At 44.1% G+C, this 25,482-nt stretch overlaps 1 protein-coding gene across 1 annotated transcript in view; it reads right to left on the minus strand.

Annotated features, from left to right (window-relative positions):
* Window positions 1–25,482, minus strand: part of Vit (vitrin) — a 118,868-nt gene that overhangs the window by 60,561 nt on the left and 32,825 nt on the right. The window contains 2 exon segments of the mRNA NM_001431887.1: window positions 2,213–2,369; window positions 24,803–24,868. Coding sequence (NP_001418816.1) covers window positions 2,213–2,369; window positions 24,803–24,868 — 223 coding nt within the window.

Here is a 25,482-nt window from a genome sequence, read left to right on the forward strand (position 1 = left end):
TTTTCCTTTCTTTTTTTTTTACTTCCTTCCTTCCTTTGTTCCTTCCCTCCCTCCTTCCTTTCTTACTTCTTTTCTTTCTTCCTTCCCTTCCTTCCCTCCCTTTTCTCTTCCTTCCCTCCCTCCTTCCCTCCCTCCTCCCTCTCTCCCTCTCTCTCTCTTTCTTTCTTTCCCTCCTTCTCTCCCTTCCTTCTTCCTTTCTTCTTTTTTCCTCTCTCCCTTCTTCCTTCCTTCTTCTCTTTCTTTCTTTCCCTCTCTCCTTCTCTCCCTCCCTTCTTTCCAAGGTAGTTAGCCCGACAAGGATGCATATTTCATTAACCTTCCCTCTCCCTTTTGCATGGATCAGCCAATCATGCCAGATTCCTTTTCTGACAAATGGGAATCCTAGCAGTAGTGTCGGAATGAAGGACTGAAACAAAGCTGGCAGGAAAGGATTAGAGCATCAAAAGGTTACTTGCTGTCATCTGGATGGCATCAGTGGTGAGGTCAAATTTACTCCCGAGGTCTGTTCCACTTAAGAAAAACAACAGCTCAGTGGTTGCCCGTACTGCTCCACCTCATTCCCTCCGAACATTACGGACAAAGGAGAGGTGTGTTTAATATAGTCTACTGGTAATTCTTAAACTATGTCTCACGAACAGTGTTTCATTGTTGTCTTTGTTTTCTGTTTGCTTCCTTCAAATTTCAGAGTGTACAAACTAGCGACCTTCAAAGTAGCTAGTCTCCCCTGGCTCCCCTGGGTGTCTCTATTTTACGGAGATGCCTCTCCTCTCCTCTCACTCAACACAACTGCTGATTAACTTGTGCAAAGAAAAGGAAAAAGATACAAGGAGCCGGGTAATTCAGACATTATCTAGCATCCGGCCCCGGTATCCAAGGCTGTGCCAGCAGTAGTTTGAGCCTGATATGTGGCTAGATCTGGGTGACAGTACCTTACTCTGATGCTTGATAATGTAGCTTCTGAAGAGCTATGCAGACTATATCCGCCTGCTGTCCTATTGTGTGTGTGTTTGTTTCTGTTTTTGAAGACAGGGTCTCATGTAGCTCAGGCTAGCCTTGGATTCTATGCAGTAGAAGATAACCTAGGACTCCAGATTCTTCTGCCTCCCAAATGCTGGATTACAGCTTCTCACAACCATCGCTGGCTGTGTCTTTATCTTGAAGATATGTCTAATAACAATAGATACTTGAAAGGGGGAATTGTTGTGGTGAGTGAGTATGGCATTGGGGGAAGTGTTTGTCATATGTGCATTAACTTGATCACCAAAGATATTAAATGAGGACATATTTCCCTATGCTTGGTTCTCAACCTGAGGAAGAGCGGTCTGAGGATCCTGTGAAGGTCGCTTTGCCATTTTCCATTTGAGCTGTGACTGAGTTCAAAGCACACCATGGCTCTCATAGTCCTCCTCCAATCCCAAAGTGGCAGCCGGACAAGCCATGCCACCTGCCACCCCTTTCAGTCTCTGGTCCATCACCAGAGTTCTGAGAGATATTTCCCCCTCCAAACTCCTGGTCATTCCTAACATTTTCTTGCAGCACATAGAAAAAAAAAGTGTTCCAAAGGATCAAGAACTTTATTTTCTTTGCCATGATCATGAAGGACTATAATTCTCACTTTGTCACCAAGGGAAGGGGGAAGAACGCTTGCTTTGTGTTCCTTTCCATGACTCAACGTTTCTTCTCTGCATTCGATTCTTCCTCAAACACTAACATTTAGCCTTTCTTGTTTTCTTCTCTACATGTCATGCTGGACCCACGTGTCCAGATATTGTTGGCTGGATTCAGAATATGAAGTTGCATTTTGGGTGGGGGATATGTGGTCAATAGTGAAACTTCACAGCTTCTCTTTCTTTCTTTCCCTCTCTCCCTCCCTCCCACCCTGCCTTCCCCCCTCCTCCTTCCTCTTCAGTATGAAACCTCACAGCTTCCTTTCCAAATGACTGTTCTTGCCGTACAGTTGCTCACACAACTGTGAAGTTTGGGGATCCAGTTAATTTTGCTGCGATGGTGGGGGTGAAGTCAGTTTTTGTAAGAGTGCTAGGAGACACAGGGTCACGCAAGACTTCTGGGGTAAATTTGCAAATGGAATGCAGAAGGCTCAACTGGATTTGTACATTTCTTTTTTTTTGCTTGCTAATTACAGCAACCCTGCACCAGAAGTCTCCCCAAAGTGCTTTGATCCCTGGGTGCTGAAGAGGTCATAGCCACCCACCTGTGAACTGCGGCACCACACACGCTGGAGTAAGACGCGTAGACGCCAGTGCCGTAAACATGGTATTTGGGGTCTTGGCAACCCGCTGGACATTTCACCAGGAACTCAGGATTGATGATCTTTCCAGCTTTGACATCACAGTTGATCTGAGGCACAGCTGGGAATACAGAATGAGGTCAAAATTACCCCCGCTGTGTCAGTTTACATATGAGGTGACACTGCCTGGCCTGGTCGTAAGTACTCATTTACTTAATCTGTAAAAGTCTGAATCTGAATTGGCCCTGTGTCCCTTCCATATAATGAGGGTAAAGACATAGCAGGGACATTCCTCAGACCAAAAGAACGATGACGCCCATTGGTCCATTGCATTTAATATGCTAAAAGGTATATATATATATATATATATATATATATATATATATATATATACTTCTGTTCTTGTTTGGAAAATTAATTGGAAATAATTCTGAGGAAAGGCTCAAGATGTGATCTGGAATCACCAGAAGGAGGGGATTACAGATGCTCTGTGATTGTGACAGGAAGAGAAGGCTTCCAAGGGAAGCAGGGAAGGCAAACGGGCTGATGCTGGGCTGGTGAGCCCCAGAAAACTGAGAATCCGTGGCCTCATAGGCCGAGAAAGGGGAGCGAAGAGGCTAGGCTGGGCCAGGCTCAGGGGAATTGAGCACTTGTGTTCTGTGCAGGATGTGGGGAGACACAGAAGGTGTTTGAACGGAGGAAGTTATATTCAAAGGCACCTTTTTGTTTTGGTCCCCCAGAGGATTTCTTTGGCCCAGATGTTGAGTCACCATAGAGGTCTCTCGCCTCTTTGCCTGAAAAGATTGGTCCTCTCATTGAGCACCCAGGGGAGTGCGTCCGTTCTTGTCTCCTGCCCTCTTTCCCTTAGTCACAGCTACAGACAGGCTTTCTGGAGCAGAAAGCTTGCCTGAGGATAAGGTGAAAAACATATTCTGCCGGCAATGTCTGAAAAGGATGTTTCCCCTCTGCTAAGACTTTCCTCCCTCAAAAAAGAAAGCGCCCCCCCCACAAGTGACAGCTCCCTAAGCTGTGCATTGCACACTTAGGTGAGTTTAAGACTAATCTGGTTTACACAGTGAGATATTCTCTCAAAAAACCGAAAGAGAGAAAGAACATAAATAGATAAAAATTTTATTTGATTTATATGTGCATGCACAAAATTACATGTCTACACATGTGTGTACTCACACATGTTTTCAAATGTCAGAAGAGGGTATTAGGTCCCTCGCAGTTGGAGTTAGAGGTGATTGTGAGACACTCAGCGTAGGTGCTGGGAATCAAACTCAGATCCTCATGATTGAGCGGCTGGGGCCCTCGATTGTCACCTCATCTCTCCAAGCCACTGTATTATCGCATGTTTACATGAAACAGAGCTCTCGGTGTGGATGACTTAAAATTCAAATGTTGATCAACTCTGCAAAATACTGAAGGTTCTCTACCATATCAACTATTTAGATATGATTAAATTCTTTAAGTGTAAAAAGCTAATAAGCTTATCCCTCTCATTAGCATGTAAATCTGCTTCCCTCTTTTACAAATGATAGTTATATGAATACCAAAGAATGGCCCTAAGATAATTTTTATGAATATTAGTAAGTCTACTATTTATATATTTTATACATCTGTATACTCAAGTGGCATGTAAATTTCTCACCCCAAAGGTTTGTGAGTGGGCGTTTAAGAAGCTGGCCCTGGAGGTGTGCTGTGTTGACCCCACTCCTTTAGTCAGGAGGCAGAGGCAAGTGGGTCCTTATGACCACCATGTTCTTCATAACAAGTTCCAGGCCAGCCAAGGCTACCTAGTCAGACTCTGTCACAAATAAACAACACTCGAGCCTGCCTCGGTGACTCCGTAGCTGGGAATGTGTTCAGTTTGGGGACCAGCTCTTCAGAAAGATTCCAAACAAGATTCTAAAAACATTAAACACAGTTCGGCATGGGCATGTTCAGATGGAAACTGGAAAACACTCTATGTGAGTCAGGACTGACAGGAAAGGGTCATTTAGCCGCTAGAAGGAAAAACTCAGAGGCAAGGGGTCCTTTGTCTCTACGAGCAGCACCGTTGTGACCCCGGAGGGCTGAACTGGAACGGTAAACTTTCTATGGAGGTAAATTTGCCAAGAACTTTCTAGGAATTGATGCTTCCCTGGTAAGAGTGGGCTGTTCACAGGAAGCGATGAACCGGCGTGTGGTGGACGTGTGCAAACAGAACAGTTGTAAGGGGTTTCTGCCCTGGGTGGGAGGTGGAAATTAAACCCCTCCCGGTGCTAAGAGTTGGTGATTACACTCAGAGATCCAGGAGCTTGGCCAGGCCACCCACCCTCTGAGTTACAGAGATGCTCATGGAGCTGTTAATGGTTTCCAGCTGTATCCAAAAGTAAGCGCTCCCCCCCTCCCCTTAACCCTAATGCAACCGAATGAGCAGTTACATTTCATTCAAGAGAGAACGGTTGAGGCCCTGCCTTTTCCCCACACACCCCTCCCATAAGCTTTGCCACTCAGGGCTAGGCCAGCTCGGCGCTCCTCCTGGGAGCCAGGGTTGAGTCTGATCACAGGCTTAAGCAATTTGTGGTCTCCGTTAAGAACGGGAGCTTCTGTGCTTAAAACTTAGTTCCATCCTCCCAACCAAAGTTACTCCTTTTGAACCTTTTGTTCCTTTACACTCTGATAGCCAAAGGCGCACTTACTATTTTGAGTCTTAGAGTGTACGGTTTTTAAAAGGCAATTTGGGGACAGAAGATGGCAGCTTAGTCTCTTCTCAGATTAGCTAGAAGCTGGGTCCCTGGCTATAAAGGAGGTATACAACCCCCATCCCCTCCACGGATTACCCCCAAATACATCTCCTCCCTCAGATGTGAAGACAAGAGCCGGTTTCTTGGCCTTCGTTATTTGAGATAGGAAATAGCAAACCCTGTGGGTCCGGGATTACATTTTGATGACGCCTTGATGCACTGAGAGTTTTGGATCTGCTGGAAGGGAATAAGTGAAGCTAAATCTAGAAAGTTATCAGATGAGTGTTCAGGTACATGCTGCAGGATCTTACGTGAAATCTGTAGCTCAGAACACAAATGGAAATGCCCTGTGGAGGCATATTTTGCATCCTACTAATCATTTTTTTCTTGGAGGTACATTTGTGTTTCTCTCTCTCTCTCTCTCTCTCTCTCTCTCTCTCTCTCTCTCTCTTCTCTCTCTTGCCTAGGAAGTATTTCAAACACACTGTCTTGTCTGTGCAGAACCTGGTTAGGAAGTGGGTGGCTGAAGTCATTTTGTCCCAGAGGAGGAAACAAATGAGGAGCAGGTGCTCACATGCTGCTCAGAAACAAGGGGCAATGGCGAAGTGTGGCTAAAGGTCAAATAGTCGTTAAATTTATACAGAAAATTAAGCCAGAGAAGCGAGCTAATTAAATCTTGCCAAGATCATTGGAAAGTGTAGTCAGTGTCCAGCCAGGAAAAAAGCATGTCATTTTGTATTTTTCTGACAGCAATTCTTTGAGTAGGTGAACATCATGTTTTTTTTTTTTTTTTAATTTCTTCATAGTTTTCTCCCAGTTCCTGCAGAGATCTGTTTCCTTGTAACCATCAGTGAGTCCTCCCTGTCTGAACATGAGGACATGCCTTATCTGCATTGTGAGTGAGTTTTACCCTCACAATGCCGTATTTACATTGTTTCTATACTTTCTTACTCTCAGTTCTGGAGTTCTCCACAAACTACGTGACACAGACTTCTTCAAAGGGAAAAAGTCTAACGAGGCTAACTCAGCAGCATCTGCTCAGACATGAGGGAGCATCAGCCATTGAGGGCTGGCCTGCTGCTCTGCAGCTAACCCCATGCCTTTACTTACACGTTCTAGAAAGGCTTCTTCACAAGAACATGAAGAAGAAGGAGAAGGAGGAGAAGAAGAAGAGGAGGAGGAGGAGGAGGAGGAGGAGGAGGAGAGGAGGAGGAGGAGGAGGAGAAGAAGAAGAGGAGGAGGAGGAGGAGGAGGAGGAGGAGAGGAGGAGGAGGAGGAGGAGGAGGAGGAGGAGGAGGAGGAGAAGAAGAAGAAGAAGAAGAAGAAGAAGAAGAAGAAGAAGAAGAAGAAGAAGAAGAAGAAGAAGAAGAAGAAGAAGAAGAAGCAGCTGCAGCAGCAGCAGCAGCAGCAGGGTGGCTCAGCGGTTAAGAGCAACAACTGCTCTTCCAGAGGTCCTGAGTTCAATTCCCAGCAACCACATGGTGGCTCACAACCATCTGTAATGGGATCTGATGCCCTCTTCTGGTGTGTCTGAAGACAGCTACAGTGTACTTATATATAATAAATAAATAAATAGGTCTTAAAAAAAAAGGCAAAACAAAGCCTCTTCCTCCTTGCTGGTAGGGGAAGCCAGGGAGACACGGGGTGGAAAGCATCCAGGTCCGGGCGAAGTCGCCGAGGTCCAGAGATGCTTCAGTGGCAGCATCTGGGGAAGGCGTCTTTTGAAAATTATTCTTTTAATTTTCTTTAATGGGTTTGAAGCAGACCTGGCCACATACTCTGCTTCTGTGGTCCTTTTCTCCCCCGCTCCTTCTGATGGGTCCTAACGGCTACCTTGATTTCTATAGCCACCATCACTTCCGTACCATAGCATCTCAGTGCCAGCTGAGAATTCCTTCCCAGAGGCCCTAGGAACCTTCGAGGGGAAAAGAGGACCGAGTGCAAACCGAGTGGGTATTGCTGTCCGGTTCCTTTCCGTCAGTGGTTCTCAACCTACCTACTGTTTCAACCCTTTAAATGCAGTACCTCAAGCTGTCCTGACTCCTAACCATAAAATGATTTTGTTGCTACTTCATAATTGTAATTTTGCTATTGTTACGAACCATAATATAAAAATCTGACATACACAATATCTGGTATGAACTCCCAAGGGGTCGTAACCCACAGGGCGAGAACTGCTGCTTCACATGGTTTATGAGGCCTGTATGTCACCAGTATGATCAAAGACGTCCCGTTTCAGGACAGAAAACTGATGGTCTGAGCCAGTATTTTAATGCGCGACTTCTGCCTTAGTGGAGGAAGCCTGGCATGGCAGTGCACACCCGGAAGCCCAGCACTCAGGAGGCAGGGATGAGAAGATCATACGCGAGGGGCCAGCCTAAACCACACAGGGAGACCCTATCACAAAAGCAAAGCAAAACAAAAGTCTTTAGCAAGAGAGCTGCAATGTTGTGTTGTGTATGGGCCTCCTGCCTGCGCTGCTAACGTAGGCTTGACAGGTACGGTGCCCAGTGAGTCAGGCATGTGGCAGGCCAAACCAGATTGCGCGTAAGCTCCTCGTTCACTGCTCATCTTTCGGTAATCCTGGAAAAACCATGCTACTGCCTGGATCAAATTCCTTACTCATTAGGGAAAGCCTTGGTAAGCTCGCTCCGTGGCTGCTAATGAGGAAGAATTACTACGACATAAAAGAGCTTATGCACGGTAAGTTTTAACACCGGGCCTTACTTTATTGGACCGTGATAGTCAACCAGTTTAAAACTGTACTTTAAAGGAAATTACACACACAAAAAAAATTATTAGTTTAATGAAACAAAACGGACATCAAGTTGAAGACAAGCACGTCCTTCTTGGTCCTGACCCCCCCACAGTGAACAGGTCATGCAGTTTTTCCTTTGGGGAAGACTTCTTTTGAAAATTATTTTTAATTTTCTTAAATGGGTTTTGATTATGTTGAGTCTGTCCAAAAATGATCAGTTGTTTTTTTTTGTTGTTGTTGTTGTTGCCTTTAAGAAAAGGTTGAAGATCACGGAGGCCCTTTTACAATCTCCTCTAAAGGAACCCTGGGTTGGCCAGTGCTATAGTTCACTTTTCTAATGTGAGCCATCTTGAAACACGGCTCGAATCACTGCCCACACCTGAACGCGCCCCATTAGTCTAACCACTACCGCAACTTTCAAGTCTGGATCTTCATTCATCTAGAACACAAACTTCAAGAGGGCAGGGATTTTGTTCATCTAATTTGTTCGTTGTTGCTTAGTGGAATACTGAATGAATGAAGCAACTCATTTGAAAAATCCTGTTCTTCATGATTGTTGGGGGGAGGGCGGCAATGGGGGGAGGATGGGGAGGGGAACACCCATAAAGAAGGGGAGGGGGAGGGGTTAGGGGGATGTTGGCCCGGAAACCGGGAAAGGGAATAACACTCGAAATGTAAATAAGAAATACTCAAGTTAATTAAAAAAAACAAAAGAAAAAAAAAAAAAAGAAAATCCTGTTCTTTTCTCCCCCTTCCGATTCTGATATTTCTCTTTATACCAACTCTGGTTCAAGATGCACAAGATGCACGTCACGTCTGGGACAGCTAACTTAACTGCCTACTGTTCTTGTGTTGTCTGAGCTAGCCCCATCTTTTTTTTTTTTTTTTTATTAACTTGAGTATTTCTTATTTACATTTCGAGTGTTATTCCCTTTCCCGGTTTCCGGGCAATCATGCCCCTAATACTTCCCCCTCCCCTTCTTTATGGGTGTTCCCCTCCCCATCCTCCTCCCATTGCCGCCCTCCCCCCAAAACAATCACGTTCACTGGGGGTTCAGTCTTAGCAGGACCCAGGGCTTCTCCTTCCACTGGTGCTCTTACTAGGATATTCATTGCTACCTATGAGGTTGGAGCCCAGGGTCAGTCCATGTATAGTCTTTAGGTAGTGGCTTAGTCCCTGGAAGCTCTGGTTGCTTGGCATTGCTGTACATATGGGGTCTCGAGCCCCTTTAAGCTCTTCCAGTTCTTTCTCTGATTCCTTCAACGGGGGACCTATTCTCAGTTCAGTGGTTTGCTGCTGGTATTCGCCTCTGTATTTGCTGTATTCTGGCTGTGTCTCTCAGGAGCGATCTACATCCGCCTCCTGTCAGCCTGCACTTCTTTGCTTCATCCATCTTGTCTAATTGGATGGCTGTATATGTATGGGTCACATGTGGGGCAGGCTCTGAATGGGTGTTCCTTCTTTCTCTGTTTTAATCTTTGCCTCTCTATTCCCTGCCAAGGGTATTCTTGTTCCCCTTTTAAAGAAGGAGTGAAGCATTCAGGTTTTGATCATCTGTCTTGAGTTTCATGTGTTCTATGCGTCTAGGGTAATTCAAGCATTTGGGCTAATAGCCACTTATCAATGAGTGCATACCATGTGTGTTTTTCTGTGATTGGGTTACCTCACTCAGGATGATATTTTCCAGTTCCATCCACTTGTCTATGAATTTCATAAAGTCATTGTTTTTGATAGCTGAGTAATATTCCATTGTGTAGATGTACCACATTTTCTGTATCCATTCCTCTGTTGAAGGGCATCTGGGTTCTTTCCAGCTTCTGGCTATTATAAATAACTAGCCCCACCTTTTATCCCAATCCTTTCTTCATGAGCAGTGTGGGGAGAACTTAAAACCGGTGTACTCAGATTTTATTGTTTTCCTGTTCAACACTCCTCAGTGGCTTCCTCCTGCCCTTGGAGTCCAGACTCCTGAGCTGCAAGGGATTGAGGGATTTAATCCCTGCCCTTCTGTTTAACCTCTCACCATGGTTACATGGATGGTGAGAAGGCTCCAGTCAGCAAAGGTCTAGGGGAACCAATCCAGGGTGAAGACTTTGATGGAGAAATAGTCTGTGGTTTGGAGGACATGAAAACTCCTGGGGTCCCAGAGCAAGATGAGGGAGGGAGGAGATGCCTGAGGGGAGCAAACGGTGCCCAGCCTCGTCGTGGCCAATGCAGCACCCATGTCTCCACTAGGGCTTCCTAGGGCTGCAGAATACGCTTTTCTGAGGGAAAAATCGTCTTGACAAGCCTACTGAGCCGTGAAGGGCTTGTGGGGAGGGGGGTGTATTGTTCTGACAGGGAAGAAGAAGGGGATACAGTGGAGTGGCATGCAGCACGGGTGTCTCATGTAGAATGTGAGAGACACAGAGGGGCAGGAAGTGTGAGACTCTGGAAGATATTCCTCCACAAGGAGGAGCCCACGGTTGGGCTTTGGAAATCTATAGTAGTGGGTCAGGATATGATTGAATATCAGTTACAGAAGAGTTCCTTTTTGTAGGCTATAGCAGAACTGAGCTGCATTGGGGAACAGGACAGGAGGGCCATAGGAACACAGGAAGGGCTAAACAGAGGACAAGAGCCTCAGATTCTGCAGAAGCCAGGGGAAGAGTTCCAGACTGTGAAAAAAATAGATGGGTGCAACATTGCTTTTGCCTAATGTCTGAGAATAAGAGACCCAGTTAGTATCCGATGATGTTGTTCTAAATTTAGAAATTACAGCTGGTCAGTGGTAGGGCTGAATCTGAACCCCATAAGTCTGAATCTAATTCCACCCTACATTCAGAGGATCTGAGCTTTTACTGAGAGACAGTGGGCAGCATCGGAGACCCTTGGTCTGAAGAGATTTGTCAAAAAGAATTTACGTAAGAGGCAGTTGGAGGAGAGACAGATAGGTTATGAAAATCAATAGAAAAGCAATCTAAAAACTTGTCTTGTTTTTTTGTTTCTTTATACAGGGTCTCACTGTGTCTCTTTGCCTGGCCTCAACTCACTATGGAAACTAGGCTGGCCTAGAATTCATAGAGATCTTCCTGTCTCTGCCTCCCAAGTGCTGGGATTAGAGGTGCGTGCCATCATGCTTAGCAAAAGGTGCTACCTTAGTATGTAAAGACATGCTCGAGCTTTAAACCCTTTAAAGAGTAGATGAGTTGTTTTCATTATTGCTTCCTTCTGGGTTGAGAGATGCCTTCATCCTTATAGAGAGATGGATGGAGGGACAACAGCCAAGGAGTGATAGGGTATCTGTAATTTACCCATATAGCTTTGGGGCAGCTGACACCATTTATGACTAAACATATCCTACCTGAGTTGACAAGGGGCCCAAGTACAAACCCTTTGACATCATTCTTACCAGATCATGAAAGACACGGCATCTTCATTTTCCCAAGAAGCAAGCTAACTGCACATGCTCACAAGCAGAGCCAGAGTCAAGACCCAGCCCTTCCAGCTATAAAGCCATGGTTCTGTTGGTTTCTCCTGGCTGCCTCTCCCATAAGTGAAGTTAAATAAGACACTGCTTCTTTAATGTAACCTTCCAGGGCCTTTCTGAATTCAAAAGGCATTAACGGCTACTATTGGGGGAATGCAGGATATGTACAGCAAATGCATCGGTGTGTGTGTGTGTGCATGCATGGGCACACACCTGCTCCTGTATCTTCATCCCAAACACCTGCAAGGCAGCTTGCGAGTGCAGTTTTTCTGTTATTTCCAAGAACCTGCCATGGTAGAGTTTACTTCACTGAAAGTCTGCAAAAGAGAGCGTCAGCTTTCCTTCTTATCCACCCATCGCAAAGAAGTCTAGAAATGTAATTTATCTTTCTCATGATCCGAGAAAGGTACACATGGCATGACCATGTAGAGGACGACCAGAGTTGGCACCAGGCGTCTCAGAAAGGGGCAAATGTTGAAGGGGAATTACAAGTTGCTATACGTGAATCTGCCCAAGAACCTTAATGGCCTCTTCTACCAAATTCTTCACCCAAAGACCTGTGTTTTTCCTTATCCGTGTACAAGGCACTCAACAACCAAGTCCCAGAACAATGGCTTCTTCATGCTAGAGTGTCTGGAAAGCATCCGTCCTTGCAAGGTGGATTGCTAAAGTTTTCCCATACCTCATATAGAAGGTGTTAGAATTAACTGATTGGAGTGGATGCGTAAATTAAAGGTTGTGTGTCTCACCCCATGTTAAGCCTATTTCAGCAGAGTCCAGTGTAATGGAACTATTTCGGGATGAGGTTTCTGCAATGCCTGTAGACAGCATCTTCTTCCCTTTGCTGATTGCTGTCTCCATTGGGTAAATCTCCTGCTCAGGAACCCCTCAGGAGTGTCTGTCCTTCAGCTGCCATGAAGAAACAACTTCTTGAGACGGCGCCTGCCCCAAGGGCTCTCACCCACTTTCTCCTTGCACCTCCAGGACTCCCCTACCCCTGGAGCCTGCACTGTCTTCCCATTGTCTCCGGACCTCACCCCACATTGACTCTCCATGAAATCAGCTCAGTGGAGCCAGACAGTTCTGCCTCTAAAATCCTTGTTTTCTCATGTCTTGTTTTGTGGAACCACTATGAATCCTAGCGTAGACTCCTAGTTTTGTTGTTCTCAATGTAGCTTTTACCACGTTTTACTTTATGGTGGTTTCTGTTGTTCGTTTGTCTGTGTACCCACCTGACAATTACCTAATGAGGCACTAATTGCATAGTCTTGGTATGTTTGGCCTCTTTGGGAAGACAGACTATATTAAAAAGCTTAAAATAATATGTGGTAAGACCCAGAGGGTGTATGACACACTCAGGAGGCATTCAACCTAGTTTTAAGCATGCGCTGGAGCAAGGCACTGAGGCCAGGGAAGCCTCTCTCCTACTCTTTTTCGGGGGAAAGAAGAGCACGTTTTCATTTTGTGTGAGATTAGATGCTTGCTGAAGTCTGAACATTCTAGCCAGCCAGCCAGTGACATCTGTGTTTTGTCAACCGGGATGGCCATCACCTGTGGAATGCTGTCAGTTTGTTCTGATGCTGCTCTTCTGTCTGTCTGTCCTGAGGCTGCTCTGCTCACTGTTTCTGAAACTCTGCTGGGGCTCCTTCATGAGTGGAAAAACATTCTGACGAGGGTTTACAACTTAAAAAGCTATTCCGCCTCCAGCAAAGACACTCTGCTGGGCACAGATTGTTCTAGAGCCTTTGGTGGCCATAGTTTATGTGGAAACGTTAAGATGGGTTTATTATAGCAGGGCTGAAGTGCTTACACATTGAAAAGCAGGCTTGTTTCATGGGCGTAACCTACACGGAGGTGAAGTTAGTCTCTCGATCCACAACCACTCTGGCATTATTGGTAGTCTCCAAAACTCAAGAGAGATGGAGCTGTGTTTGGATGGTTTGTTAGAAGCTGCTCCAGCAGGTTCATGCTGACTGAACCAACCACGAAGGTGCCTCTGGGTAGGATTAGATTTATAGCTTCAAAATGGACCAGGAAAATGAGGGCCTTGAAAAAAGTCACCTCTAAGAATAAAGTGTTAAAACCCCCGTTAGTACAGCAAGGCAAACTTTACCTTGGACTACATAGAGTTAATTTATTAAGTCGCCAACACGCTAATTCTCTGTATATATAACTTTTCTTTTCTAGTAGTGTAAGACAGTGGCCAGGCTTTTGTACAATCTTACCTCTGAAGTTCAAGGTGGGCAGCACAGGACAGAGTGGCCCAAAGACGAAACTCCCTCTGTATGTTGGAATTACTATATCCAAATCCTTCTTATTTGAAGGAATTGGCTTCTTTCTGCTCAAAGGTGATGGAGAGGAACCAAAACCAAAACCAAAACCAGTGCTCCTAGGCTGGGTGCACAGGAGTGGGTCAGTAGGCTCCCCTGGGAGAAAGGCTCCTATTCCCTAGTAGCTTTTAGGGGAGCACTGTCTCAGAGAGCATTATGGTGTCTCCTAGTAAGAAGCCTTGTGTACAAAGCTCCCCCATTTCTGCCAAGATCTCATGTTCAGGAAACAGTGGAGCTGCTTATCTCCCACCGAAGACAGACTTGGGCTCTCTAATGTAATAGGGGCTGCAGTCGTGGGGTGGGGGAAAGTCACTGTAAATATGGAATTTGAATCCCAAGCCCTCTCTCGACCTCCATGACTGCCATTTCAGAGTGAGTCTTGATGTGACTTAGAAAAAAATCAAGTGATAAGCCAAAGTCCTTGGGATAAAAAATTCTATCAAATGCAGTTATTCACATGAAAGCTAAGCACTGGCTTGGAACGAATGCTCACCTCTGAGCCTGAGAAGGGTCTGCGAGACTCTGCTCCTTCCATCTCTGTTCCCTTTCTGAGGAGCCTTCCTATCAGATTGTCTTCAGCACATTCTCAGTATTGAATTCTAGACCCTTTGGGTCTCCAGTGAAGCTCAGGAAGATCTATGAAGATGACTGGAGACCATGGGTCAACCAAAGAGGTGCAAAGGAGACAAGAATGAGAAAAAAAGGAAATTAAAAAGAGTTGGGGCTGGTAGGGAAGAGAGAGGAGAGCTCCCCACCAAAGCAGTGCCAAGTCTATGAGTAGGCAGAGTAGATACACTGGTAGGCCAGCGCTCACTCGAAGGCCAAATCAAAGGGAGCTACACAGTCTTCTCCTGCTCTACATCTCTTCTTGCTACCCTATTTCCCACTCGGTCAGCTCGTGCTCCTCTATCCCCCTACCCGTTGCTGAGTATCAGCCTCCTTCTGTCTCATTAGTCCAACTAGCAAGAGTTTAAAATCTGGCTTTGACAACTAGTAGAGGTCTTGAGGACTTGAGCCTCAGGAGTCTAGTACAACCTTGGGTGTTTTGGCAGGACCTGAAGATGGACAGATAACCAACACTGGCAAATGGCTTCCTCATGGCTATTTCAACTCTTTGGGATGTGAAGATTTTTGGTCTTAAAAAAAGAGAAATTGCCTACAGGAAACACACCTCAGAGACAAAGACAGACACTACCTCAGAGTGAAGGGCTGGAAAACAACTTTCCAAGCAAATGGTCAGAAGAAGCAAGCTGGAGTAGCCATTCTAATATCAAATAAAATCAATTTTCAACTAAAAGTCATCAAAAAAGATAAGGAAGGACACTTCATATTCATCAAAGGAAAAATCCACCAAGATGAACTCTCAATCCTAAATATCTATGCCCCAAATACAAGGGCACCTACATACATAAAAGAAACCTTACTAAAGCTCAAAACACACATTGCACCTCACACAATAATAGTAGGAGATTTCAACACCCCACTCTCATCAATGGACAGATCATGGAAACAGAAATTAAACAGAGACGTAGACAGACTAAGAGAAGTCATGAGCCAAATGGACTTAACAGATATTTATAGAACATTCTATCCTGAAGCAAAAGGATATACCTTCTTCTCAGCTCCTCATGATACTTTCTCCAAAATTGACCATATAATTGGTCAAAAAACGGGCCTCAACAGGTACAGAAAGATAGAAATAATCCCATGCGTGCTATCAGACCACCATGGCCTAAAGTTGGTCTTCAATAACAATAAGGGAAGAATGCCCACATATACGTGGAAATTGAACAATGCTCTACTCAATGATAACCTGGTCAAGGAAGAAATAAAGAAAGAAATTAAAGACTTTTTAGAATTTAATGAAAATGAAGGTACAACATACCCAAACTTATGGGACACAATGAAAGCTGTGCTAAAAGGAAAACTCATAGTGCTGAGTGCCTGCAGAAAGAAACAGGAAAGAGCATATGTCAGCAGCTTGACAGCACACCTAAAAGCTCTAGAACAAAAAGAAGCAAATACACCCAGGAGGAGTAGAAGGCAGGAAATAATCAAACTCAGAGCTGAAATCAACCAAGTAGAAACAAAAAGGACCATAGAAAGAATCAACAGAACCAAAAGTTGGTTCTTTGAGAAAATCAACAAGATAGATAAACCCTTAGCCAGACTAACAAGAGGACACAGAGAGTGTGTCCAAATTAACAAAATCAGAAATGAAAAGGGAGACATAACTACAGATTCAGAGGAAATTCAAAAAATCATCAGATCTTACTATAAAAGCCTATATTCAACAAAACTTGAAAATCTTCAGGAAATGGACAATTTCCTAGACAGATACCAGGTACCGAAGTTAAATCAGGAACAGATAAACCAGTTAAACAACCCCATAACTCCTAAGGAAATAGAAGCAGTCATTAAAGGTCTCCCAACCAAAAAGAGGCCAGGTCCAGACGGGTTTAGTGCAGAATTCTATCAGACCTTCATAGAAGACCTCATACCAATATTATCCAAACTATTCCACAAAATTGAAACAGATGGAGCACTACCGAATTCCTTCTATGAAGCCACAATTACTCTTACACCTAAACCACACAAAGACCCAACAAAGAAAGAGAACTTCAGACAAATTTCCCTTATGAATATCGACGTAAAAATACTCAATAAAATTCTGGCAAACCGAATCCAAGAGCACATCAAAACAATCATCCACCATGATCAAGTAGGCTTCATCCCAGGCATACAGGGATGGTTTAATATACGGAAAACCATCAACGTGATCCATTATATAAACAAACTGAAAGAACAAAACCACATGATCATTTCATTAGATGCTGAGAAAGCATTTGACAAAATTCAACACCCCTTCATGATAAAAGTCCTGGAAAGAATAGGAATTCAAGGCCCATACCTAAACATAGTAAAAGCCATATACAGCAAACCAGTTGCTAACATTAAACCAAATGGAGAGAAACTTGAAGCAATCCCACTAAAATCAGGGACTAGACAAGGCTGCCCACTCTCTCCCTACTTATTCGAAATAGTTCTTGAAGTTCTAGCCAGACCAATCTAGCCAGACAAAAGGAGGTCAAGGGGATACAGATTAGAAAAGAAGAAGTCAAAATATCACTATTTGCAGATGATATGATGGTATATTTAAGTGATCCCAAAAGGTCCACCAGAGAACTGCTAAAGCTGATAAACAACTTCAGCAAAGTGGCTGGGTATAAAATTAACTCAAATAAATCAGTAGCCTTCCTCTACACAAAAGAGAAACAAGCCGAGAAAGAAATTAGGGAAACTACACCCTTCATAATAGACCCAAATAATATAAAGTACCTCGGTGTGATTTTAACCAAGCAAGTAAAAGATCTGTACAATAAGAACTTCAAGACTCTGAAAAAAGAAATTGAAGAAGACCTCAGAAGATGGAAAGATCTCCCATGCTCATGGATTGGCAGGATTAATATAGTAAAAATGGCCATTCTACCAACAGCGATCTATAGATTCAATGCAATCCCTATCAAAATACCAATCCAATTCTTGAAAGAGTTAGACAGAACAATTTGCAAATTCATCTGGAATAACAAAAAACCCAGGATAGCTAAAACTATCCTCAACAATGAAAGGACTTCAGGGGGAATCACTATCCCTGAACTCAAGCAGTATTACAGAGCAATAGTGATAAAAACTGCATGGTATTGGTACAGAGACAGACAGATAGACCAATGGAATAGAATTGAAGACCCAGAAATGAACCCACACACCTATGGGCACTTGATTTTTGACAAAGGAGCCAAAACCATCCAATGGAAAAAAGATAGCATTTTCAGCAAATGGTGCTGGTTCAACTGGAGGTCAACATGTAGAAGAATGCAGATCGATCCATGCTTATCACCTTGTACAAAGCTTAAGTCCAAGTGGATAAAGGACCTCCACATCAAACCAGATACACTCAAACTAATAGAAGAAAAACTAGGGAAGCATCTGGAACACATGGGCACTGGAAAAAATTTCCTGAACAAAACACCAATGGCTTATGCTCTAAGATCAAGAATCAACAAATGGGATCTCATAAAACTGCAAAGCTTCTGTAAGGCAAAGGACACTGTGGTTAGGACAAAACGGCAACTACCAGATTGGGAAAAGATATTTACCAATCCTACAACAGATAGAGGCCTTATATCCAAAATATACAAAGAACTCAAGAAGTTAGACCGCAGGGAGACAAATAACCCTATTAGAAATGGGGTTCAGAGCTAAACAAAGAATTCACAGCTGAGGAATGCCGAATGGCTGAGAAACACCTAAAGAAATGTTCAACATCTTTAGTCATAAGGGAAATGCAAATCAAAGCAACCCTGAGATTTCACCTCACACCAGTGAGAATGGCTAAGATCAAAAACTCAGGTGACAGCAGATGCTGGCGAGGATGTGGAGAAAGAGGAACACTCCTCCATTGTTGGTGGGATTGCAGACTGGTACAACCATTCTGGAAATCAGTCTGGAGGTTCCTCAGAAAATTGGACATTGAACTGCCTAAGGATCCAGCTATACCTCTTTTGGGCATATACCCAAAAGATGCCCCAATATATAAAAAAGACACGTGCTCCACTATGTTCATAGCAGCCTTATTTATAATAGCCAGAAGCTGGAAAGAACCCAGATGCCCTTCAACAGAGGAATGGATACAGAAAATGTGGTACATCTACACAATGGAATATTACTCAGCTATCAAAAACAATGACTTTATGAAATTCGTAGGCAAATGGTCGGAACTGGAAAATATCATCCTGAGTGAGGTAACCCAATCACAGAGAAACACACATGGTATGCACTCATTGATAAGTGGCTATTAGCCCAAATGCTTGAATTACCCTAGATGCATAGAACACATGAAACTCAAGACGGATGATCAAAATGTGAATGCTTCACTCCTTCTTTAAAAGGGGAACAAGAATACCCTTGGCAGGGAATAGAGAGGCAAAGATTAAAACAGAGACAGAAGGAACAGCCATTCAGAGCCTGCCCCACATGTGGCCCATACATATACAGCCATCCAATTAGACAAGATGGATGAAGCGAAGAAGTGCAGGCCAACAGGAGCTGGATGTAGATCGCTGCTGAGAGACACAGCCAGATACAGCAAATGCAGAGGCGAATGCCAGCAGCAAACCACTGAACTGAGAACAGGATCCCCGTTGAAGGAATCAGAGAAAGAACTGGAAGAGCTTGAAGGGGCTCGAGACCCCATATGAACAACAATGCCAAGCAACCAGAGCTTCCAGGGACTAAGCCACTACCTAAAGACTATACATGGACTGACCCTGGACTCTGACCTCAGAGATAGCAATGAATATTATATTAAGATCACCAGTCGAAGGGGAAGCCCTTGGTCCTGCTAAGACTGAACCCCCAGTGAACGTGATTGTTGGGGGGAGGGCGGCAATGGGAGGAGGATGGGGAGGGGAACACCCATAAAGAAGGGGAGGGGGAGGTGTTAGGGGCATGATTGCCCGGAAACCAGGAAAGGGAATAACACTCGAAATGTAAATAAGAAATACTCAAGTTAATAAAAAAAAAAAAAAAAAAGAGAGAAATCACTGGTGAAACATGAAGGCTTCCAGAAGAGGAGGACAGAGGGAACTACAGAGGACCTATCTAGAGGGCTTCGAATTCACATTTACAAACAGCAGTGGCCTTGTCTCAGCCCCTTACCCACTGACTCTCAATGGTCTGAAGTCTTTCAGAATCCCCTTGCTCATCAGACCACAGATGGTCAGAGTTCTGCTGTAGTTTCTGACACAGCAGCACGAGAGTTGGTAGGGCAAAAGGGCTCAGTTGATGTTGATACTGCGGGTCTTGTAGTTTTAAGAACTTCATCTGTTCTCCCACGGTACCGTACTTTTATTATTTTGCATTTAAAAATCCAAACACCTCCTGTAAGATAGGCTCTGAGTTCTCAGCCATAAATGCAAGATGGCCAGGATTTCTTTGTTTAGTGACAAGGAAGATGGCCTCTACCTCTGTTCTCTTTGAGAGCATGCCTTCTTGAATGTATTATAGGTCAGTAAAGTAGGTCATTGTAGGTCAACTCTTGGTCTATATTTCAGCCAAAGGGAAAGGTTAACATTCTGACTTCATGGTTCAGTGCCTCCTTAGGCCCTGGGATACTTCGACACCTATACAATGATCTCCACATAGAAGCACACAAGAAGACAAGCACAGTTGCATCTAATAATCTCTTCACTGGATGTGAAAACGTGGTTCTGTCTTCCACTTGACCATCTGCTGTCCAGATATGTGTGAACATGTCTGCGTTGTCTACCCATGTACACATTGACATGCCATGTCTGCTTACTAGCTGGCCATGCTCTGTCTTCTCCCTTCATAATCTGGTACTCAATGTTACAGTGGCTGGCAGGGCTATTTCATCTTCCTAGTCCAAGCTTGCCCACTCTTGTCTCCTTTGAGGATGACACTGCCTTGATGAGCTCAGATCCCAGCCAGCTTAGATGGATGTAATTCAATGCTCTCCCTCAGAATGGGGCCAGGAGAGAGATTAAGGGAGGTTGGGAGTCGGGGAGGGTAGGAGGGAGATGCAGATGCAGAGAGACAGGCAGAGGTGCTGCCTCTTTGATTTGGTTCTTGTGGCCTTTCCATCTGGGAACCAATCCCAGGGAACACCAGCTGTGCTTCCTGCCTTGGTTTCTGTGAATGACTCCAGGTCCTGTCCAAATCCTCTTTTCTACTTAAACAAATTGGGCTTGGATTTCTGCTAATTGCAAACAAAACAACCTGTGCCGAGATACTCCCTGTTGCCTCGTGATGAAGTCCAGATTCCCACACAGTAGTGAAACCCATCTCCTTTCACTACAGCGAATTCTCGGCCATCCACTTGAACGCCTTTGGTTCGCTCTGAATTTTTCAGGCAAACTGAATGTTTGCTTTTAAAAAAAATTGGGGGACTGGGGCAGAGTCTTATTATATAGCCCCAGTTAGCCTTGAACTCATGGTTCTTCTACCTTGGTTTCCAAAAGGGCTGGGGATATAAGCATGTGCTACTACATTTGGCCAACTTTTAAAGCTCTTTTGAACCTTCCAGCCTTGAGTATGTTCCCCCAACCGTACCCAGTTGTTTGTAATACCACACCCTCTTGGACTTTGTCAGAGTAGGCTCACCATTCCTTCACAGTCTCATAGTGCTATTATGTGTGATAGATTCGTCTATCACTCATCTTCCTGCTAGGTTCGTGAACTTTGCGAAGGCAAAGAGTGTACCTTGAGTCTCGTCGTCCCTGGGTATCTAACACCAGGCTTCGTGCTTAGCTGGCCCCTAGTAATTCCTTGCAGAATGCTTGGATGCTGGGCCTTCCCTGTCATAAGTTACCTAGTCCAGCTGCAGACAACAATTGGAAAAATGAAAATTACTCTGGCCTCAAGCTATAGACTATAATTTGCAAATACTCCTGAGGTCAAGAATCAGATATGTCCCTGGCTTGGGAATATTGTGTTACACTCATCGCATCTTTTCCCTCCCTTATTTAATGATCGTGCTAGAGTTTCTAATTAGAGAGAATACTTCAGGCATTTATTGATTCAAATGTGCTGCATCACAAGGGAGATTTTGAGAACAAAACTAGAATTTAGCATATCAGAAATTCAATCCATCTGAGATCTCTCCAGGGGGTTTGCCCTTGGGTCAACAAGCACAGACTTTCATAGTCACCAAGAACTGTTGTCATGGCAATCATGGAAACTTTCATGATTTTTGTATCAGAGTTAATGAAGATTCTGGAACTAGCCCAAAGGAATCCACACTTGGGCGTGCATTTGTCCCCATATTAACCCAATCATTGTTTTGAACACACTTCTGCCCCAGCGCTAGTCCTCTTGGCTCTTGGTCCTGACAGGGATAAATAAATGACTGATTCCCTTTCAGTATTTCAATCTAAGAGTCTGTGGATAGATGCTGTTTTGGTCTTATGTCAGCTGAAAATCCCACATGGTAGCCTTTGAGAAAACCTAGAAAAGGGTGGATGTGTAAAGCAAATTTCTTCCTTTTGCTTCGAATTATAAATGTTGCTGATTTCAGCGTGCTTAAATTTAATGCCTGTAAAGAAAGCCTTTGCTGTGGAAAGCACAGAACATTGACTCTGTCTAAAGCCTTTATTTTATGGTCTCCTATAAACGTCCATCATGCCTTCACTTCTGGATCCAGAAATCCCAGTGAGCTCACAGTGCACCATTTCCCATCTGTGTCCTGCTCTGCTAGTTATTTCCCAACATTCACTCTGTTTTTCCTCCCCAGGAAGAGAGTCCCTTGTTTTCAGTAAAGAGTGTGTGCGCTGGCAATTAAGATATTTCTTCTGACCCCTACTGACCCCAATGGCACATAAGTAGAGGTATTTAACTTTCTGGATAGTGTGTGTGTGTGTGTGTGTGTGTGTGTGTGTGTGTGTGTGTGTGTGTGTGTGTGTGATTGTGCCTTCTTCATTCCTTGTTGATTGGAATGCAATGAAGGCAAGGTGGCCATTTTGGACCATCGGGAGCCACATCAAAAATGGCAACAGTATGATCCAAAAGTCTGGAACTTACATCAAATTACAGCTTGGTTTTACTAAAGGGAGAGAGATCCAGTCTCATGTAAATGATAATTATTTTGGATGTTTTCCAGCTGATCTTAATTGATATGCCCAAAATAAACTTTATTTTTCCTTTTCATTGTGTGATATCTTCCAGGTGTTTCTGTGATTTACCTCCTGAACCCAGAGCTTCAGTGGGGGTGGAGAATGCCCCAAAACTACTGCCTGGACAGCCTGCCCCGTTCTTTCCAGGGCCTTCCACTCAGATACAGCCGAATCTTGATCTTTAACATAGAAAAGAGCTTTATGAGGCGTCAGTTTGAGGCAAAGTTGGGGTTTATTAAGATAGTGCATACTCAAGCGGTCTCACTTAACTCAGAGTCCCACTTAAGTGCCTTAACAGTAGTCTGTAATACTATCTGTAGTGACAATATTATTTCCTTTGAAGTTAGATTGTTTGAAATATATAATTTACAAACAAGTTCAAAGATTAACAAAGTCTAAAATTAAGTTAAAGACTGTGAGTTTGTTTACTTAAGAACTCCCTTTTGCAAGTGAAACTAAGTTTTTTGGGGGGAGGGTAGTGTGCATTATTCAAGTTTATGGATGAGAGGAGGGTGATTGTAAGCTTAAACTCAAAGGTCCTGTAGGTTTTAGGCTTTAGCGCTGTTCATTTGATGTTTAAATACTTGTTGGATTCATTTTTTTAAAAGGAACACTATTTCTATGTAAGCAATCCATTTCCCACATCATCCCAGTCCCACCAACAGTGAAGAGTACTTTGGCTTACAGTTTGAGGGTATACAGTCCAGGATAGTTGGGAAAGAAGGAGTGTGAGGCAGCTGGTTATACGTGTTGGTAGACAGGAAGCTGAGAACAGAGAGGCTGTGGTACCAGAAGGACCCCCATCTATGTCTCTGTCTCTGTGTGTCTGTCTCTGTGTCTGTTTCTGTCTGTCTGTCTGTCTCCTCTCTCTCTCTCTCTCTCTCTCTCTCTCTCTCTCTCTCTCTCTCACACACACACACACACACACACACACACACACACACACACACACAAATCTCAAGGCTTCCTGCAAGTCCTCCACTTCCCCTGAGAGGTCCTATCTTCTAAAGATTCCAGAACCTTCCAAAATTGCGCCAACACTGAGCATGAAGAATTCCAACATGCTAGCCCATGGGAGACATTTCACATTCAACCCAAACATTCTTCCCCTTGGCCCCTGACACTCATGGCCACCTCATAACACAAACCATATTTTTTTCCAAGTTTAAAAGTCCTTATAACCTTTCACACTCCTTATACTACCCAATAGTCCAGTTTCTTATGAGTTCCATGGTAATCTCTTAACTGTGAGCCAAGGTAAAAATCAAAATCAAGTTACATGCTTTTAAAATGCAATGGCTCAGAATAAGATTTCCCATTCCAGAAGAGAAGGACGGAGGAGGCATAACAAGGAATACTAGGACCAAATTCTGCAGCTCTGTCGGATCTCTGGGACTAGTGATGGAATCATTTGGCCTCCACAGTGCTTTGGTAGCCTCTCTCCGCCAGCTCTGCTGCTTGCAGCACACGCACCATAAGCCCAACACTACTGCATGCCCACAGCTTTCCTTGATAGATGTCCCATGATCTTGGAATCTCCAACATCCTGGGGTCTTCACTGCAACTTGGGCATCCCATTCCCAATCTCATGCAATGGCTTTTTAGGGTTGCCCTGTAGGGACTCCAACCTTGCCACATTGCCTAGGCCTAGGAACTTCCTTGGCATAGCCTTTCAAAACTGTCTTGTCTTGAAATTTCTTCTGCCAAAACAAATTGGTTCATCGCTTTTAAACTTGGCCCTTACTCAAGTTCTTAGAATGCATGAATGATCTCCATCTCTGGTCTTCATTGAGTGTCTTATTCCCCTGTGGAGGGACGGGACTCCTATGCATATTTTTCTCCGCATTCTGATCTTACAAACTCCCACAAGAATGGCCTGTTAAGTTATGCCTACAGCACGGTGATCGTGCTCCTCTGGTTCATGGCTTCAAACTCTTCAGTATTCCTTCTACAAACCAGCTCTAAAGACGTACAAACCGCACGATCGATTTATCAAAAGGATGGCAGCTGGGTGTAAGGTGGATGGGTGGCCACGCAGCGTCCACACACAGACACCGGAGTTCTACATGCAATCACACAGTGATTTGTCTTTACCTGCTGAAACTGCAGCCAGTGAGAAATGTAGACCAGGCCCATGCTGGGTGTGAGGGCAAGGGACTCTTCCTTCTTCCTTTGTCTTTAATTTCTCTGGTCTTTCTGTCTCTCTCAAAGCATGCTGGGAGACAGGAAGCTTTGATGGACTTTTGCACTAGCCATACCGAATCTTCTAACTTAGAGAATGGAGACCCCAGCCGTAGCAAGCCAGTTGCCTGGTCCTATGTGTAAGTTTCTAGTTTTCCATTGCAGTGGAACCACATTTCTTTTATTTAAAATCAGGATTCAGATCAAAAGCTTCTTGGAATGAGGTAGGTAATGAAGGTGATAATCATCATTTAAATGTAAAGGAACTGACATAGAAGCAAAAACCCTGGCCAAGCACAAACAGCACCATCCATGTCCTCTAACACAAGTGGGACCCTGCTCTCCACACGGGGTTAGAGCCTTGTACCAGAAAGGGACATGGATTTTACTTACTGAATTTGGGTCTTTTAACCTTCTTTGCCGGTTCTTTATTTGAATGTATTCCAGTTACCAGCAAAACTAGGTGAGGAAAAGAAAAAACAGAATTAGTCTACTTAATATGATTTTCCCTAACAAGTGTTTTCTTTATAGCTTCACCCATATTTACAATTGTTGTACATGAGGTATTTTCACTGATGAAGTGAATCTTTTCTTATAGCGAAGGAAATGAGAGGTCCAGTCTGTAGAGTGTCTTAGCCTCTGCTGAAAGGTCTTTTCAGAAAACCACCTTGGTAATTGCCACGTCTGTTACCTTCTCATTTCAACACACCATGTCCGCTGCTCCTTTCCAAAGGAGAGAGAGTGTGCCTGTAGGATGAACACCCGTGCCTTGCTTGTGACGTTTCCTAAGTCTCACAATGGCCTTCCAAGTGTCCAATTTGTGCTCTCTCTCTCTCTCTCTCTCTCTCTCTCTCTCTCTCACACACACACACACACATGCTCATGTGTGATGTGTGTGAGCATGTGTCTGTCTGCCTGTCTGCTTCTCTCTCTCTCTCTCTGTCTTTCTCTCTCTGTCTCTCTGTCTCTCTCTGTCTCTGTCTCTGTCTGTCTGTCTGTCTCTTTCTCTTCTCTCAACAGTATATATGTATACACACACACACACACACATACATATATATTCAATTTAGGTA

This window comes from Rattus norvegicus, chromosome 6 (genome assembly GCF_021556685.1).
Source record: "Rattus norvegicus strain SHRSP/BbbUtx chromosome 6, alternate assembly SHRSP_T2T, whole genome shotgun sequence".
Taxonomy (NCBI): Eukaryota; Metazoa; Chordata; class Mammalia; order Rodentia; family Muridae; genus Rattus; species Rattus norvegicus.